Source organism: Uloborus diversus, chromosome 7 (assembly GCF_026930045.1).
Source record: "Uloborus diversus isolate 005 chromosome 7, Udiv.v.3.1, whole genome shotgun sequence".
NCBI lineage: Eukaryota > Metazoa > Arthropoda > Arachnida > Araneae > Uloboridae > Uloborus > Uloborus diversus.
Window position 1 is genome coordinate 99,016,879 of NC_072737.1, and position 16,082 is coordinate 99,032,960.

Here is a 16,082-nt window from a genome sequence, read left to right on the forward strand (position 1 = left end):
TGAAACAATTATAGCGAAATCCTGATAATGATCGGTCAAACCACTAAATCCAAGTTATTCCGTTGCAACTACTGATAGAAGACTGACTAATTTAATGTGCAAGCATTGATTGAAAAGACATTCTTTTGAATTAGCGAAATTTTTACGTAGTTTTTATTTCTTTTCTCGGGCAATGAATCATCCTCAAAATTTTCTCATCCTTCAATCATTGTCGCGCCACATTACTTCGTGGAAAATCATGATATTAAACTTATACCTGGGCCTAAAATATAAATTATATCTGTATGTGTGTGTGCTTTGCACCAAAAATGTAAATGGAAATGAATATAAGCTAAAATTTTCATGTTACTTTGAAATTCAAGTTTATTTCAGTCTTGCAAAGTTTCGATGTTAACCAGTCCCGATCCCGAGTTGACTGATCGTTTAGATAGCACTCCAGTTAAGTTTACTAGTCAGTGACGTTGATATGTTTTTATGTGATTTTAAATTCATTCATCTATCCCCTCTTTTTAAATTTCATTTTATCCTTTTAAAATCTCAGAGACCAATGTTTTTAGTTTTTTAAAAAAAATATTCCATTGAGTTTTGTTTTTCGTAACGGCAACATAACATTCCGGCGTCTGTTGTCGTCTGTCGTGTGCAAGAGTATTTCCGAGTTGGCTGTTATTCGTATTTATCGCGAAGTAAGTTTTTCTGTATTCAGTAAATTTATATAATAGGATATTGGTTTTGTAATGAAATAAAATTTTGAACTTAGACCTACAAATATCCATGCATTACATATAGATGGAATCGACTAGTAATAATGAGAACCCTAACATGGCGGAACAGGATCCGCTTGAAGGTGCTAGTTTTCTATATCGTACTATGGTTGTTCGAGATCCTAGCAAACGTAAAGTAAAACCAGTCGAAAATCATATGCAGTTGCTCGATTTTGGTGATTTGGATGATAGTTCAGATGATAGTGATTTCAAAATTGGTGATGACGTTCCGGAATCAAATGAAGATTCTGGTGAAAGTTCCGCCGGCAATGATGACAACAGTGAAGATGAGGAAGAGGATGATGGCGATCAGAATTCTGAAACAAAAGAAAATGTAACGAATATTAAAAATGATCTCGGTGCAAAAGATACAAAACCTCCTTTAGGAGAAATCAGTGAAAATATTCAACAGCCTAAGTATAGTGATGCGTCAGCCAAGAAGTTAAAAGTACTGATTTGCAGTGTATGTCTAGGAGATGTAAGTTTACTCCCTCGACAAAATTCGGAAAAAATGTTAAACGATGATGATGATGAAATTGTTGAATGTGATTGTTGTGGCATATCTGTTCATGAAGGCTGTTATGGAATCAGTGATGTAGAAACAGCAGTTAGCACTGTGTCATCCTATTCTACTGAGCCTTGGTTTTGTGATGCTTGTAAGGCAGGGAATATGAGCCCAACCTGTGAATTATGCCCTAACACTGGTGGAATTTTTAAAGAGACAGATGTTGGCAAGTGGGTTCATCTTGTATGTGCATTATACATACCTGGTGTTGCCTTTGGAGATGTGGACAAGCTGTCTCCTGTCACTTTATTTGAAATGCCGTATTCACGCTGGGGTGCCAAAGCTTGCTCACTCTGTGAAGATGACAGATTCAGTCGCACTGGTGTCTGCATCAATTGCGATGCAGGTATGTGCAGAACCTATTTTCATGTTACATGTGCTCAAAAAGAAGGATTACTATCTAAAGCATCTACAGAAGAAGATATTGCTGATCCGTTCTTTGCTTATTGCAAGTTACACTCTGATAAAAATATTTCCAGAAGTAAAAGACGTAATTACTTAGCATTGCAGTCACAATCTAAAGAACGTCACTTCAGTGATAGTATTATAACCGATGAGAAGGCAAGAATAGAAAGAAAACTGGCGTGGCATCGAGATCGTTATGTTGCAGATAAAGAGAAAAGACCCCAACCTTGGGTGCCTACACAAAAGATGCCTCGCTTGCTGACAACCAGTCCATCTGCTTGTAAGAAATTGATAAAGAAAGCAGAGTTATTGGGCTTGAGTCCACAATTACATTTGAGTGGAAGTGATTTTGGTATGGACATAAGACGTAAATGGCACGTTCCACCTGCTTTCAGTGCCGAGTTTGTGTCGTATTACCTAGACCGAAACGTGAGAATGGTATCAATGCAGCACAGATTAGATGAGTTATTGCAACAAAATAGTCAGCTTCAAGAACAAGAGCAAGGTTTGCGACAGAATTACGAGAAATTAGTTTCAGAAGTCGATGCACTTCGTAAGGAAAATGCGGATTTGACGGAGAATGGCACCCAGTTTTGGAAGATATTATGCGATTTGAGCGGTAAAAAATATCCTCTTCCGGATGTCCTCCAGCCAAAACCGGCAATCAAACTGAGCAAGAGCAAGAAATCTGATGCGTCGGGATCTGTGATTGTAGAATGCAGTATCTGCCACAAGTCTCATGACCAGCATCAGCTTGCCAAATGCGACAGTTGCAAATTGCACTATCATTTAGCCTGTCTAGACCCCCCGCTCTCTCGTATGCCTAAGAAGACAAAATCTCTGGGATGGCAATGCAGCGAGTGTGACAAGACGGAAGAAGAAGAGCAGCACGACGATGTAGATGCCAATGCTCCGCGGAAGCTCCGGTGCCAATTGAAAGAAAAGTCCGACCAGGATAGGCCGCGAAGGGGTCGGTCATGCAAGAAGGCATTGGACGACACCATTGGATCTGAGGGGAAAGGAGAGATCTGGATATCGTCCGGTGCGGAGGATGACCACCCACAAGATGGATCCCGCCCTAGGTCGGACTCACGCAGAAAGCGACGTTCTGCGGACATTGGTTATCGCAAGTCCAGGAGGAGGAGTAATAAGCGAAAATTGCAGCGAGAAAGCTGGGGGGAAGACGATGGAGTGAGTGAAGGTACAGAAGCAAAGACACCCAGACATTCTACTCGTAGAACATCATCTAATTAGTTGTCCCATTTAGTATGTGTTCATTATCAGGCTACAGGAGGCTTTTAAAATTGCAGTGGTATATTTTATAGTTATGTTTATTAGTCTAAATTTTTTATTTCAAAAATTTTGCAGTTCAGTACTTCCATTTAAAAGTTGTCAACAAAATTAGCATTGTGTCAAGTGTGAAAGTAAATTTCACGTTAGAATTGTGGAACTTTATATTCCCTGTCACTTTCACATGGCTTTGATAGTGAACAGAGCATCCATTAAGTTATATTTTGTCAAAAGTGTCGACTTTATGCATACAATGAAAATGAACTGGTTAATAATTATTAAAAAAGACTTTGTTCAGAGCTTTTTTACCAACATCTAGGTTATCAAAAAAAGATTGATCTTGATTTCCCCCTCCTGTGTAATTAAAGTTTTCTGTAGTGTTTTGCTAGTGATCAAGTGCATTAGTTCGATGTCAGTAAATGTGTATGCTATTTATATAACCAAATTCCCTGTGTTTAAGAAAAAATTCAATTTGTGCTGGATAAATTTATCAAAATATTCCTTTTCTATATTGTAAATTCCACAGATTGATTTTTTTTTCCAACTTGAATGTTTTAAGTTATTAGTTAGAGTATTTATTTTAGTTTACAGTTGAAGTTCTGTGCAGGCTGAGATCCAGAAGATCAAACTTCTCCCCCTTTAAAGCAAACAAACATAGTCTTAAACTATTTTAGAGGCAGCTAATTTCTAAAAATATCAAGGTAAGGCCTCAAAACTTTTTGTGCTCAAATTTGGGTAGTCCATCCAAAATCAGAAGATGAATCTGGCCTTAAATTGACAAGCAATTGATAGTAGCACAGTGATGAGTATCATTCACATTTGCATTACAGCAAGGTTAGGGAAACTGCAGTAAAAATTAAGGGTAATAAGTAATATTTTATTAAGATTTTTTCAGTTAAAACTGTTACAGAAAAGTTGCAATTCTTCATTAAATTCTGTTAGTGCTCACAAATTTAAGTAGCTTAATTTGTAATTGTAGTTGAATTTTCTACACATATATATGCAAATGAATGTGCTTAAAATAATGCAATTATTGACTTACATGCTATTAAAGACAGCTTTTCAACTGAAAAAAGATAGTTTATTATTGAGACTCCTTTACATCTTTAGTGTAAGTTTTCTTTCTTGACTAGAGTGACGACCGTTTTATTCTTTGTCTCTAAATACCACTAAATAAACATTTTGCTAGTTTTAAAATATAAGTTCTTCTATTTTATCAATTCATTGTTCTTCTCTCTAGGATTTATTTATTTGTTAAAATAGATAAAACCGACACAGAAAGCATTAAGAAAAAATCAGCTATTTAGCTTTCTAAATATTACGTACACATTTAATATCATTTTGTGGAGTTAAAAATGGAACTGAATTTAGTAACGTAGTTTAGTTATGCAATTTTCTTTTCATAGCATTACCAACTCTTACATACTTAAGTTTTTATGTAATAGAGTTATTTAAAATATTTTTTAAAGTAAACTTTTCAATTATTCATTGATTTAAACTAATTAATATTTATATTTATGCATTAATAATGCAGGAAATACAAATTTAATAGACAATCCCTTTAGCTTTAGCATACTTTTGGATCGTTTTCGATGGTAAAAACTATCTGTCCTGTCCAAAATCGGTTTAGGACATCCAAAACCCCAACCCTGATTTATAGTACTAGACCTTTTTTTTTTTTGAAATGCTATTTACTTTTTAATCATTTAATCTGTTGGTACTTTTCCAATATAAATAATATAGCTGCGGAGCCGAAGAGAAATGAGATTCCTTGAATTTTTAGAGCCTCCATCTCCTTTACTGCAAAATCCTTTACCCAAACTTGCATTCACTAGCAAAATTGAGGTCAGTCCTTGAAATTTTAAACCAAACCACCGACTCCTGACTGCAACTTTTTTTATCTAAAATCTCAACCCTGATACCCAGTAGCAGAAACTTTCTAGCCAGTCTGCGACACTATTTTCGTTAGTTGAAAATAATCTGCAGCATTATTATTAGTTTTATTTTAAGTTTTCATAAAATACACAAGTCCTTTGTGAAGGTCAAGACTTGGACAATTTCCAACTGGCCAGTGGCCACCACTGTCGCTGAGTTTTAAAGCATTAAGGGGGGGGGGGGGGGAAAGGCAGCAGCCTTCACTACTTTCATAAAAATAAATAGAACTCTACACACTATGAAAAACAATTATTCAAGATATATTAATTTTAATATGGGAAATTTGCGCTGAAAAAGGTTTTTAATTTTTTAAAATTAGTAAACGAGAAGTTGGCAGGAAACTGCACTTTAGATGAAATATTTAGCTTATAGCAAAGCCTTCAAATGAATGAGGATCAAATACAACTGTGCAGATAATAATTCGCATTTTTCAAAAAAATATTTAATGAAAAGAAAAAGAAATGATTTATTCAACATTTTATGTTATCTTCAATAGTTTGTGTTGAGGTCCAATTCTGTTTTTGGAAACTTGAGTAAGTAATAGTATCGTTTATTTCCATCTTGCGAATGACCAAACATGGCGTCTATGCGAAAAATTTAAGGTTATGAATAGATATTTGAATTTGTTACATAAAAGTAGTAATAAATTCAAAATCTTTAAAAAACTACAATTTAGGTGAAATAGTCAGTTTTTAGCACATTAGCCTCTAATGCAGTTAAGATAATATTATTCTGAAGATAAAATTTTGCATTTTTAAAGACAATAATTAAGAATTATCCGAAAAAAGTGGCACATTTTGCATAATTTTCAACAGTTTGCATTGCAATAAACATCCAATTCCGTTTTTGAAAACGTAGGCACTTCATGAGTCTTGCGTACCAACATCTTGGGAATGACCAAACATGGTGACTGCGCTAAAAATTAAGATATAAATTTCTGAATTTGTTGCAAAAAATATTTTAAAAATAAAAATCTTCATGAGACCAAACTTTAGTTGAAAAGTTTTAGCGCTTTTGCGTCCAAAGAAATGAGGATAAGGTGAAATTTTCACATAAAATTTTTCATTTCTCAAGAAAATTATTTTAAAAAATGAAAATAAAAAAAAGGTTTGCTGCATATTTTAAGTTATTTTCATTTCTTGGCAGAAAAATAAAACATCCATTTCATCTTTGTTTTTGAAAACTTTTGCACTTTTCTACGTCAATTTTGTGAATGACCAAATATGGCGACTATGTTCCTAGCTGAAATGCTAAAGCATCCATCGCTCAAAAAGCGATCTACAAACAATCTTTGCCAAGTTGTATTTCTTTTTTTTCCCCCTTTAATTTCTTTATTTTTTCTTTCTTTTTGTTCTTCGGTAAAATTATCTGCAGGCCGCCGAAAAATCTGCGACGCACTTCTCGCGACTCGCAGTTTCTGCTACCAGGCCCTGATAGATACTATAATTGCATTAATGGTTAATTGCTTTAATGGTACTTGGTGACTTGTTTAATTTCTAAATTCCAAAAAAAATATCAAGTTTCTATCACGCTTGCTTCTTATGCTTTAATTTTTTGTTTTAAGGGATCTTAAATGACTTCATATATTTATTTGGCGAATTATTTACACTTAAATGGAGCTTTTAGTGCTGTTTGTTTAGCTGGCGAGTTATTTCAATGGAACTTTTCATGTTATTTATTTTTATTTTATTTTTTTGTTTGGTGGATTTTATTACTTTTAATAGTGTAATTTAATTATTTAATGATTTTTTAAATTTCATTTTATTTAAACTTTTATTAGTTATGTTTTGTTTTAAAAATTCATTAAAAAGATTAAATAATGTAAGGTATCTCCAGACAAGTACCTTGTCTCAAGCTTTGACAAAACATGGTGGTAATTGATAAAACTGTAACACTAGTACTTATAGCTGAAAGTACCAATCTCTCATAGAAAACAGCAGAGTTCTGGCAATGTGGTCGTGGCGAGTTTTCCCAAGTCTTGGCTTCAAAGTCATTCCCTAGGTTCCATTGAAATTTTCGCCAACTAAATCAAAACACACTAAGTATTGAAAGTTCCATTAAGATGTGACAGAATTCGCCACTCTACTATATATTGCCAATCTCGCAAAACGACCATGTTGCCAGTATCCTCCCCCCTCCTCCCCCTGGAAAATGTCTGTTCTTCATCCTCATTTCTATTTTCTTTGAAAGTTTTTTTTTTAATTTCTATTTTTCTGATGAAAATTAGCAATGGATAAAAATGATTTTGGATAAGTTTCAACATGAAGTAAATGTTTTGAACCAAGGTTATTAAATGGTCTTAGGACAATTAGTAATAATCCCATTTGAATTATTTCTATTTCGGGTGTTAATTTGCAAGTATGATGGATTTATAAAGATCCACCCGATTCTATTAGTTATTTTTGCTGATGTTTTGAAAAATAAACATTGAGTATGGCAGTATAAAATTTGAACTGAATTGATTATATTTTGTTATATGTAACATTAGCTGGAATGATTTATTTTCCATACATGCATGATACGTGTAAATGCTTTATCAACTTTCCACCTGTCATAATAAATGTGAACTGCGATTTTGTATTACCAAGTTCATGTAATTAATTGTTAGCAATAAATGTATGTAGATCTGTCTGTGTTTGTTTAAAATTGTGTACAAAGAGCAGTTTTTTAGTTCATTTTTATTGATTTTGTTGAGATATAAATGGTGTTGAACACCAGTTATAAATTTATTCATTTCTACTTGAAATCTGACAAACTCAAAACTTATGTGTCTTAAATGTGTCTCTTTTAATTCAATCTTCTCCCCTGGAGTCCAAAAAAAAAAGCTTAAAAAATAGTTATCTTGTTATCTCAAGTTAGTGAGTGGAATGGTTGCATTGGTTTGCTATGAATTATGCTGCTCAGGCGAATATACAGTAAAACTCCAGTAAGTAGATTTTTTTGCCCCATGGTTGGACTAATGCCAAATTTAATAGGCGATAAACCTCTCCAACTTTTGCAGTAACACCTAAAAGGCTACATCCACTCACTAATTCTAGTCAGCTTTTGGCTATCAATATTCTTTCATATTGATCATTTCAGAAAATTTTATGCTGCTGTTTCTTGGTCAGCTCATCAATTCTTTTTTGGAAAGGGCTCTTTTAGTTTATTCCCTCTTGTATCCAGGGTGTTCTATCACGCTTTCAGCTGTTGGTTCAATTCTAAGGCTGGGAAGGGGTTGAAGAAATGTATCGCAAGAGACAAGGCACCATTAGACATGTTTGTACAAGAACTTAAATCAAAATACACATTAAATTGATCTTAATGGTTGTACCCCTGTATTAGAACATAAAAATGATTCCAGGTTGAGATTAGGTTTTTGAAAAAATATTGAGATTTAAATGTTCACCCTTCTGATATAGGGTGGAACCTCAATAACTCACAATACCAAGGGAACAAAAAAACATGTTGAGTAAAGAGGGTGTCAACTAATCAAGGTTCCATGAATTGAATTCCTAAAGAGTTCAATTTTGTTCTAAAGAGATAAAATTTTCTAATACCTTTAAAAGACCTGACTGACAAAGAGCTCTTATCTCCTTTTAAAAATAATGAATTTCATCCTCATGAAATATTAGTAAGTAGTAGGTACATATTTATCTCATTATGTTCTTTTCAAAAGAAAATAAAATAAACATTTACTGGAATTAATTTTTGAATGGTAAGCACTACTAAATAGGTGATACAGAGGACTCTTTATGAACCTTTTTTTATGTTCTCATACAGGGAATGTGTATTTTCATTGTAGATCCTGGTGTAATAAATCTAATTTGCCATGAAACCAAGGTTTGCCTGATTGACATCGGTTGGTTTAATAAAAAAAAATCATTTTTTATTACATGTTAAAATGTAATTACCGGGTATTATGATCATGTTCTTATAGGAAAGAGGTCTACTAAATAAAACTTATCATATTATAAAAATATTGAAGCACTGTTGCTCCCATTAATAGCAAAATCATAGATCCAGCTGAATTTAAGGCTTAACACAACAGTTTCAGTGCTTCAGAAAAATTTGCAATAAACTGTTAATTTATAGCAGGGTAAAAATTTCTTTTACTGATATAGCAAGGCATTGCCAGATTCAACAATAAAATTTAGAGAGACCTTAAAATAATTTGACTATTCTGAAAATACCAATTACCTCCCCATATAGCTGGAGGGAAAGCATTCAAGAGTTGCAAAGGCAAAAAAAAAAAAAAAAAAAAAAAAAAAAAAAAAATGATTTGAAAAAGCTGAAGTGTCTTGGGCTATGGAAATAGCAATGCCTTTTTTTCGGTTAGTAAAAGAGGCAAGCGTCTAAAGTTTAAATCTTTTTTGGAAAAATGTTTGACAGTCACTATTTTTTTACTTTTTGTTTAATATTTATTTATCAATCTTTTATTATAAAAATAAGCCTCTTACAAAGTTTTCATTTGAGTCCTTCTGAATTTTTCATACGAGTGCTACTCTATTTCAGAAATACCTAGATGCGTTTTATTATTTGCTTATTTAAAAAGCAATGTTGTTTTTTCCAGTGAACTTCAGGGAGAATTATTTTTCTGACTCATGTCAGTCACACATATATATATATATATAACTGGTCAAATAATACAGTAAAAGTATGAAGTCCCCTGAGAAAATATGAGTTCAGTTCTTAAAATTCTAGTAATGAAGTTTAATAGTGAAAGAAATGCAGACGACCTGATTGTATTTTTTATACATTTGTTTTCATACATTCAAAAACATGTGCTGCCCTATGACTTTCTGTGGAAAATTTAGTTTGCAAAAGATGAACAAAGGAAATATAAAGCAAGATAAACATAAGCAAATAATTTTTGCCATATTACAGGAGCTGTATTAAGTTCTCCTATCCTAAGTCAAGTTGAAATTTCATTTAGTGTGGCTGAAAAAGGATAAAGCTTAGACTTCTGGTATTGAAATTTTTATGGCCAATTTCAAAAATTGGCTCTATAATGGTGACAAGATTTAAGTACCTGAACTCTGCCCCCCCCCCCCACTGAAATTTCATCTTGATTCAAAATAGTGGGTCTTAAAATAACTTCAGCTTAAAAATTCTATTAAAAAAATACAGGTACAATGATGATGATGACCCGTTGAAGATATTTAATGTTATGTGAGGAGAGTATCAAGTTCAAATCCGGGTTACTTATACCAAATAAAAGCGACTGTGGCTTCATGTCCTGAAATAGAGGTGCGACATCGATGACGAATTATCTGTTGTTTTAAAACCAAGGTTGGAAAAGGTTTGGACTCGACAGTAAAAACCCTGGTTTTTATCGTCCTGTCCAAATGTGTTCAGAACTACATTTTTGTATTTTGTGAGCAAAAATAAAAAGCAGAATAAAATCTATTAAAGTTAATTAAGTAAAACAATTAAGTCAATGCGTAATTTATTGAATGAGAATATCCAAAAATCTATTTGAAAACTGTCCAGCTGATTCTAATCTATTAACATAAAAGTTGTCCTAGTTCTGGATTAAAACTTTCAGTTAGAATGCATAAATTTTATACGGTGAATAACGGTTTATACGTTTTTGAAAGAACTGTATGAAAAAAGCTTATAAATGAAAAGGGGGGGGGGGCACCTTGGGACACCACAAATTTCAGCTTTAATTTTGTAAATAGAAATTAGTTCTCTTAGGACATCATCGATGGCTGCAGAATCTTTTCTTTGGAATTTCTCACATGAATAGGCAAAGACTGATCTAATTTTTTTTTGTTTTGAAAGGTTCGGAGTTACATTAATAGGCGGTTACATAATAAAATTTTTAAGTCGGAAATGTAATAATTTCATTCAGAGCATGTGGGAATTAATACATGTCCTTTCATAATTATTTAAAGGTTAAAAAATGTGTTGTGCTGCTAAGTCTAACTTTTAAAACATTGATATATAATCCCAATCTAAATGGGGAAGGTTGGGACTCACAGTGTACCAAGCTGCTCGGCCAGTGTACAGTACAGAAAAAGCCTATTTCATTGTAATACTACATTTGATGAGTTTAAATAAACTAAAATTGAGAAAATTGCTATTGTTATACAGAAAATTGATTTTTCTTTCTATGTAAAGTATTAAAATAATAGAAATATTGAGATCTAGAAAAGAAAATAGGAAGGTCCTAGCTGTTGATGCATCTGCTCTTGAAACAGTAGCTGAAAATTTTCTTAGTAATAAGATTTCAATTATTTAAGAAGACAATTATTAGGATTATTGCTGGTGTCCCAAGGTGCCCCACTGAACATTGTAATGACTTAAAATTTTTAATGAAAATTTAATTTGATGAAATAATGGAGTATAAAAAGTTTAATTTGAAGCAAGAATGTCTAAACTGCATGTTCAGCTAAGTTTGATGAAAATTGGATTGAAAATAAGAATCTCTACAAATCATTATCGAAAAAGTATCCCAAGGTACCTGACCTTCCCCTATATGTTAATATGTATTAGACTCTGCATGGACCAATTTAAAGAAGTATAATTGATAAAAAACGTATGAAAGGGAAACTTATAAACGGTGCTTCACTGTTTTTAAATAGTAGTCCAGTTTTCTGCTTATCTATGCAATCTAGGGTGCTCAAGTTGTAGTGCAATAATTCACTTAATGCTATTACATGAGTTTTTCAACTGATTTAAAAATACATTTATGATGATTAAGGCTCTTACTGTTTTGATTTAGTTTTTCTTCTCTTAATTATATAGTGATAATATGACTATAGTTCTATTTCATTACCTGACACTAAATTAACATCATTCTACTCAAGGGAAAATGTTTTGTTACCACAATGAAGAGATCAACAATTAAAGCAAAATGTACTTTTTGCAACTTTTGCTAAAAATTTATAAATTTGTTTAAAAAAAATCAATTTTTTTCAGATAATGAAATTTTTTTTTAAATTGAGAGGAAACAGTATCAAGGGAGTGATGCAGAGCTCCCTTTTAAATTGGTCATAGAATATCTCCCATTTTCGGTAGTCCGGGAGAAATTTTTGAAAAACAGGTATAAAATTCTGCATTTTGAAGCCCTATAATAGGTTATTGGAGCTTCAAAATCATGGAAAAAATAGACAAACATGAACATACCCTTTTGCAAATTACAATTATAATAAGGGATTATAGTAGAGAGAAAAAGCGAGGGAGAAGATAATATTATGCTACAAAAATGAGTTAAATACAAATTGATCGATGGTAAAAAAAAACGCTTTCAAAAGAAATGGTGCACTGATTTAGAAAACTGGTAACAAGAAAGTAACATGCTGCCCATTTGGACAATAATTCATAATTTATGCATTTGATAAGATAAAATTCATACACACTTTGCTTAGGAATTTCAGATTTTTTTTCAAGGACTCTTGAACAATTGAAAATATTAAGGGAACTTCGTTTTCCCTTTTCAGTCTCTAAAATTTATTACTAGATTGTACAGGTTTACAGTATTGTTCTAAGAAACAACTATTTTAAGTTTAAGAGAAAAAGTATAGATTTCTCATTAAAACAACTTTTTTTTAAAATTACAAGTAGTGCAGAAAACGAAAAGGAATAGATGTAGTGTTAGTATAATACATTTTTTTTTTCGGGCTAAACAGTTTAACAATATACAGTAGAAGTAAGAGAAAAGCAAGCAATACAAAAGAATTTCCAGATTACTGCATTCAGGGTTAAATAAACAGCAAGATATGAAACATGTGAGTCACAAAAATTTATCTCAAGTTACAGAAACTTGAGAACCATGGTTTTTACAATTTAAATGCAGGATGTGGCAATAAGGAGCTGGAATTTGACATATTTTGGCATTTCTCCCCCTACCCTCTCCCATTTTTTATAAATTTTAAAATTTCTGGTTTATATCTGCGCTTTTCCAAATTTTCATGAATTTCAAACAAATTAAAATGAAATTTTTTCAAGTACTTTTCATTTTTGAGGAACAAATCATGAAATTTTCGGGATAAGGGGGCTACAGCAAAGCGGGTGCCCTAAGCTATAGCTTGCTTAGTTTATAGGTAAATCCGTTTTCTACTTCCTTTTACAAAAAAGGAAGTATTGTATTTGCAAAAAAAAATTTCACTCAAAAATCGACCTTAATTTCCATTTTGCTCATCCCCAAATGAATATTAAGTTTTTTTTCGACTCGACCACATGTGGATAAGTGCCTAAGAACGTGCAGACACGGGAAATATCCATTTTGATGATTCCCGAGTTAGTTACAACGAGTTTTCCCGTGACGTATGTATGTGTGTATGTGTGTCGCATAACTCAAGAACGGTATGTCCTAGAAAGTTGAGAAATTTTGTATGTAGACTCCTAGTGGGATCTAGTTGTGCACCTCCCTTTTTGGTTGCATTTGGGTGTTTCTAAGGGGGTCTTTTGCTCTTTTTTGGGGGGAAATTATTGTTAATTTCGATGTAAACTCAAGTCTTGTTACAATTCGGTGGACACTTGGCGATATATCACTAGTCTTTTGGTCGCCAACTTGGCGACAAATTTGGCATTTTTTTTAAAAACTGGTTTCAATTTGGCCACTATTGGTGATATTTAGAGAGTAAACTATTGAATCACATTAAAATTGCCAATAATGGGAACATGACATTAAATTGGAGTAAAAGGAAGTCAAGTGAGGCACACATCAGCTTGTTTTTTAAAAATTAATTGTTTTAGCTTTTAATTTGTTTAAATACTCGTTTGTACTTTACGATTTTTCCGTCGTACTTTAATATTGCAACGGAATGAATGCATAGCTCATTCAGCGAATTTTTCATTTATATGCTTTCTTTAATGGTTTTCAGTTCAAAATAGTTGTTTTCAACACATTTTTAACAAACCAGTGAGTTTTACTACTTGTAGTACAGTGTAAGGTGTTTTTTCCCCTCAGCAAAGGACATTGGCTATTCTCTTCATTTTCAGTTCTGAACTATTCAAAGAAAAAAAAAATGGTGTTTTCTTTTAAGATTTTGGAAGGTGTGTTGTTACTATGTGTAAAATCCTTCAAAGACTTAGGGGGCGAGAGGGGGATGTGCCCCTTACCTAAATCCGCCCATGTTTCACTTACTTTTACTACTAGCAATACAGAAGCAAATGGCACACGAAGGAATCACGTGCATACATTAAAATTAAAACAGTGACACTACAATGAAAAATTTATTGCATGATAATTTACTATTATTTCACTAAAAGTTAAAAGTTTGAAATTTCTGTTGAAAGTAAAAATGTGGAAAAAAAAATATATATATAATACATAAATATAAAAAGAGACAAATTTTCTATCTCTTTTATCTTTTCAGAATACAATCGCGAACACAAAGTCGCACAGAAATATTTTATTCTCTAGTAATATTTTAGCGGCCCTGTGCGACCGCACAGTGCAGAGGTAAAAATTCTGCTGACTTACGAAAATTATATTTAAAAGGGTTGTTTGGTTTAAACCATGGTTTAAACCAATTGGTTTTTTTTAAAAAACCATGCGTTTTTTTTTAAAAATGGTTTAAAAAAAAAGCCAAAAAAAAATCTATTTTACAGGTTTACATTGATTTCCCCCACACATATTGAAAAATGTAAAATTCCATTTATGCTAAGTTCCTAGCTAAGTTGCAGAGATAAATACTAAAACTGCAAAGTTGCTTCTTCAAAATGTATTACAAGCTTTAATCAAAAAAATATATTAATATATTTTTTATTTCATATATATGCCATAAAGCAGATTTCAGTCAACTTCCATCATTATGCTTAATTTGCATGATTAGTTAAAATTTACTAAGGATTGAATCTTTTATTGTAGATGCAATCCATTATATTGCTCAGTCCTGTTGCAGGGGTGTGACATTTTTCCTCATTTATTTGCACTTTCCTGGAATTTTAACTTTGACTTGTAAGGTAATCAACAGTCTAACTTAATTGTTTGCACCTAAAAATTAAGATTTGTTCTGCAGGTGAACACAAATAATATTTTTTGAATCAAATTAAAGAAAAAGTTTACTTCATATTATGATACATAATAGTTCCTTATATTATAATGTAGGAAGATTAAAAGGCAAATTTTTAAATTCCCAGAAAAAATGCAAATGTGTGTGTAATTTGAGAAATATATAAATCTTCACATGTAAACTACACTCTCCTTTGGTGTTTTTTTTTTTTTTGGATTCTGTGTGCTCAAAAGATTTTGATTGGCTATACACCTATGCTGCTTTATGACTATTGTGTGCAGATAATCCTTCGTTCCCAGGGTTGGTAAAAAAACCGTTTTTTTTTTCAAAAAAACTATTTTTTTGGGTTTAAACCAGGTTTTTTTTGGTTTAAATCGGGTTTTTTTTGGTTTAAATACTATTTGCAAGAAAAACAATTAATTTTTGGAAGGTAATTAAGGTTCCATGTAATTAACAGTTATTCAATAGTCACATTATACCTAATTTCTTGATTAATTAAAGAGATTAGAACAAAATCTTGTAACTAAATTAAATAATTAAAATAGCTTTCTGCAGGAAAGTATTGATTGAAATGTTTGACTTGATTAACATATTAGTATGCATGTATATATAGACCCTTTATGATACGAAATATTGGCTTCATTTTTGATTTCATCAAATGAAAGCCAGATTAGGTCTTTTTTTTCTACCAGAATTAGACATTCTTTTTAAAACAATATGAGTAAGTAACTTTTGTAAACTGCACAGGTTAGCTAAGGCAAAGCAAATACCAAAATCCCAATTCCAATGAACAAAAGGGGGGAAAAAAACTAAGAATTATCTGCACCCAATAGTCATAAAGCAGCATAGGTGTATAACCAATCAAAATCTTTTAAGCACACAGAATCCAAAAAAAAAAAAAAAAAACACCAATGGAGAGTGTAGTTTATATGTGAAGATTTATATATTTCTCAATTAATTTTTACACATACATTTGCATTTTGTTCTGGGAATTTAAAAATTTGTCTTTTACTCTTCCTACATTATCATATAAGGAACTGTTATGTATCATAATATGAAGTATAAACTTTTTTTTAAAATTTGATTCAAAAAATATTATTTGTGTTCACCTGCAGAACAAATCTTAATTTTTAGGTGCAAACAACTAAGTTAGACTGTTGATTACCTTACAAGTCAAAG

At 32.0% G+C, this 16,082-nt stretch overlaps 2 protein-coding genes across 3 annotated transcripts in view; both read left to right on the forward strand.

Moving 5' to 3' along the window:
- The window catches only part of LOC129226509 (tubulin-specific chaperone A-like), an 89,326-nt gene that overhangs the window by 16,281 nt on the left and 56,963 nt on the right, over window positions 1-16,082 (forward strand). The gene's annotated exons all lie outside the window — the stretch shown is intronic.
- On the forward strand, window positions 637-7,653 carry LOC129226508 (PHD finger protein 14-like). Its single transcript, XM_054861118.1, has one exon. It carries the CDS (start codon window positions 787-789, stop codon window positions 2,983-2,985), a length of 2,199 nt encoding a protein of 732 aa, XP_054717093.1. The 5' UTR covers window positions 637-786; the 3' UTR covers window positions 2,986-7,653.

Excerpts from the sequence above, each read along its gene's own strand:
- LOC129226508 (XM_054861118.1), top strand. The coding sequence starts at position 787 with ATGGAATCGACTAGTAATAATGAGAACCCTAACATGGCGGAACAGGAT.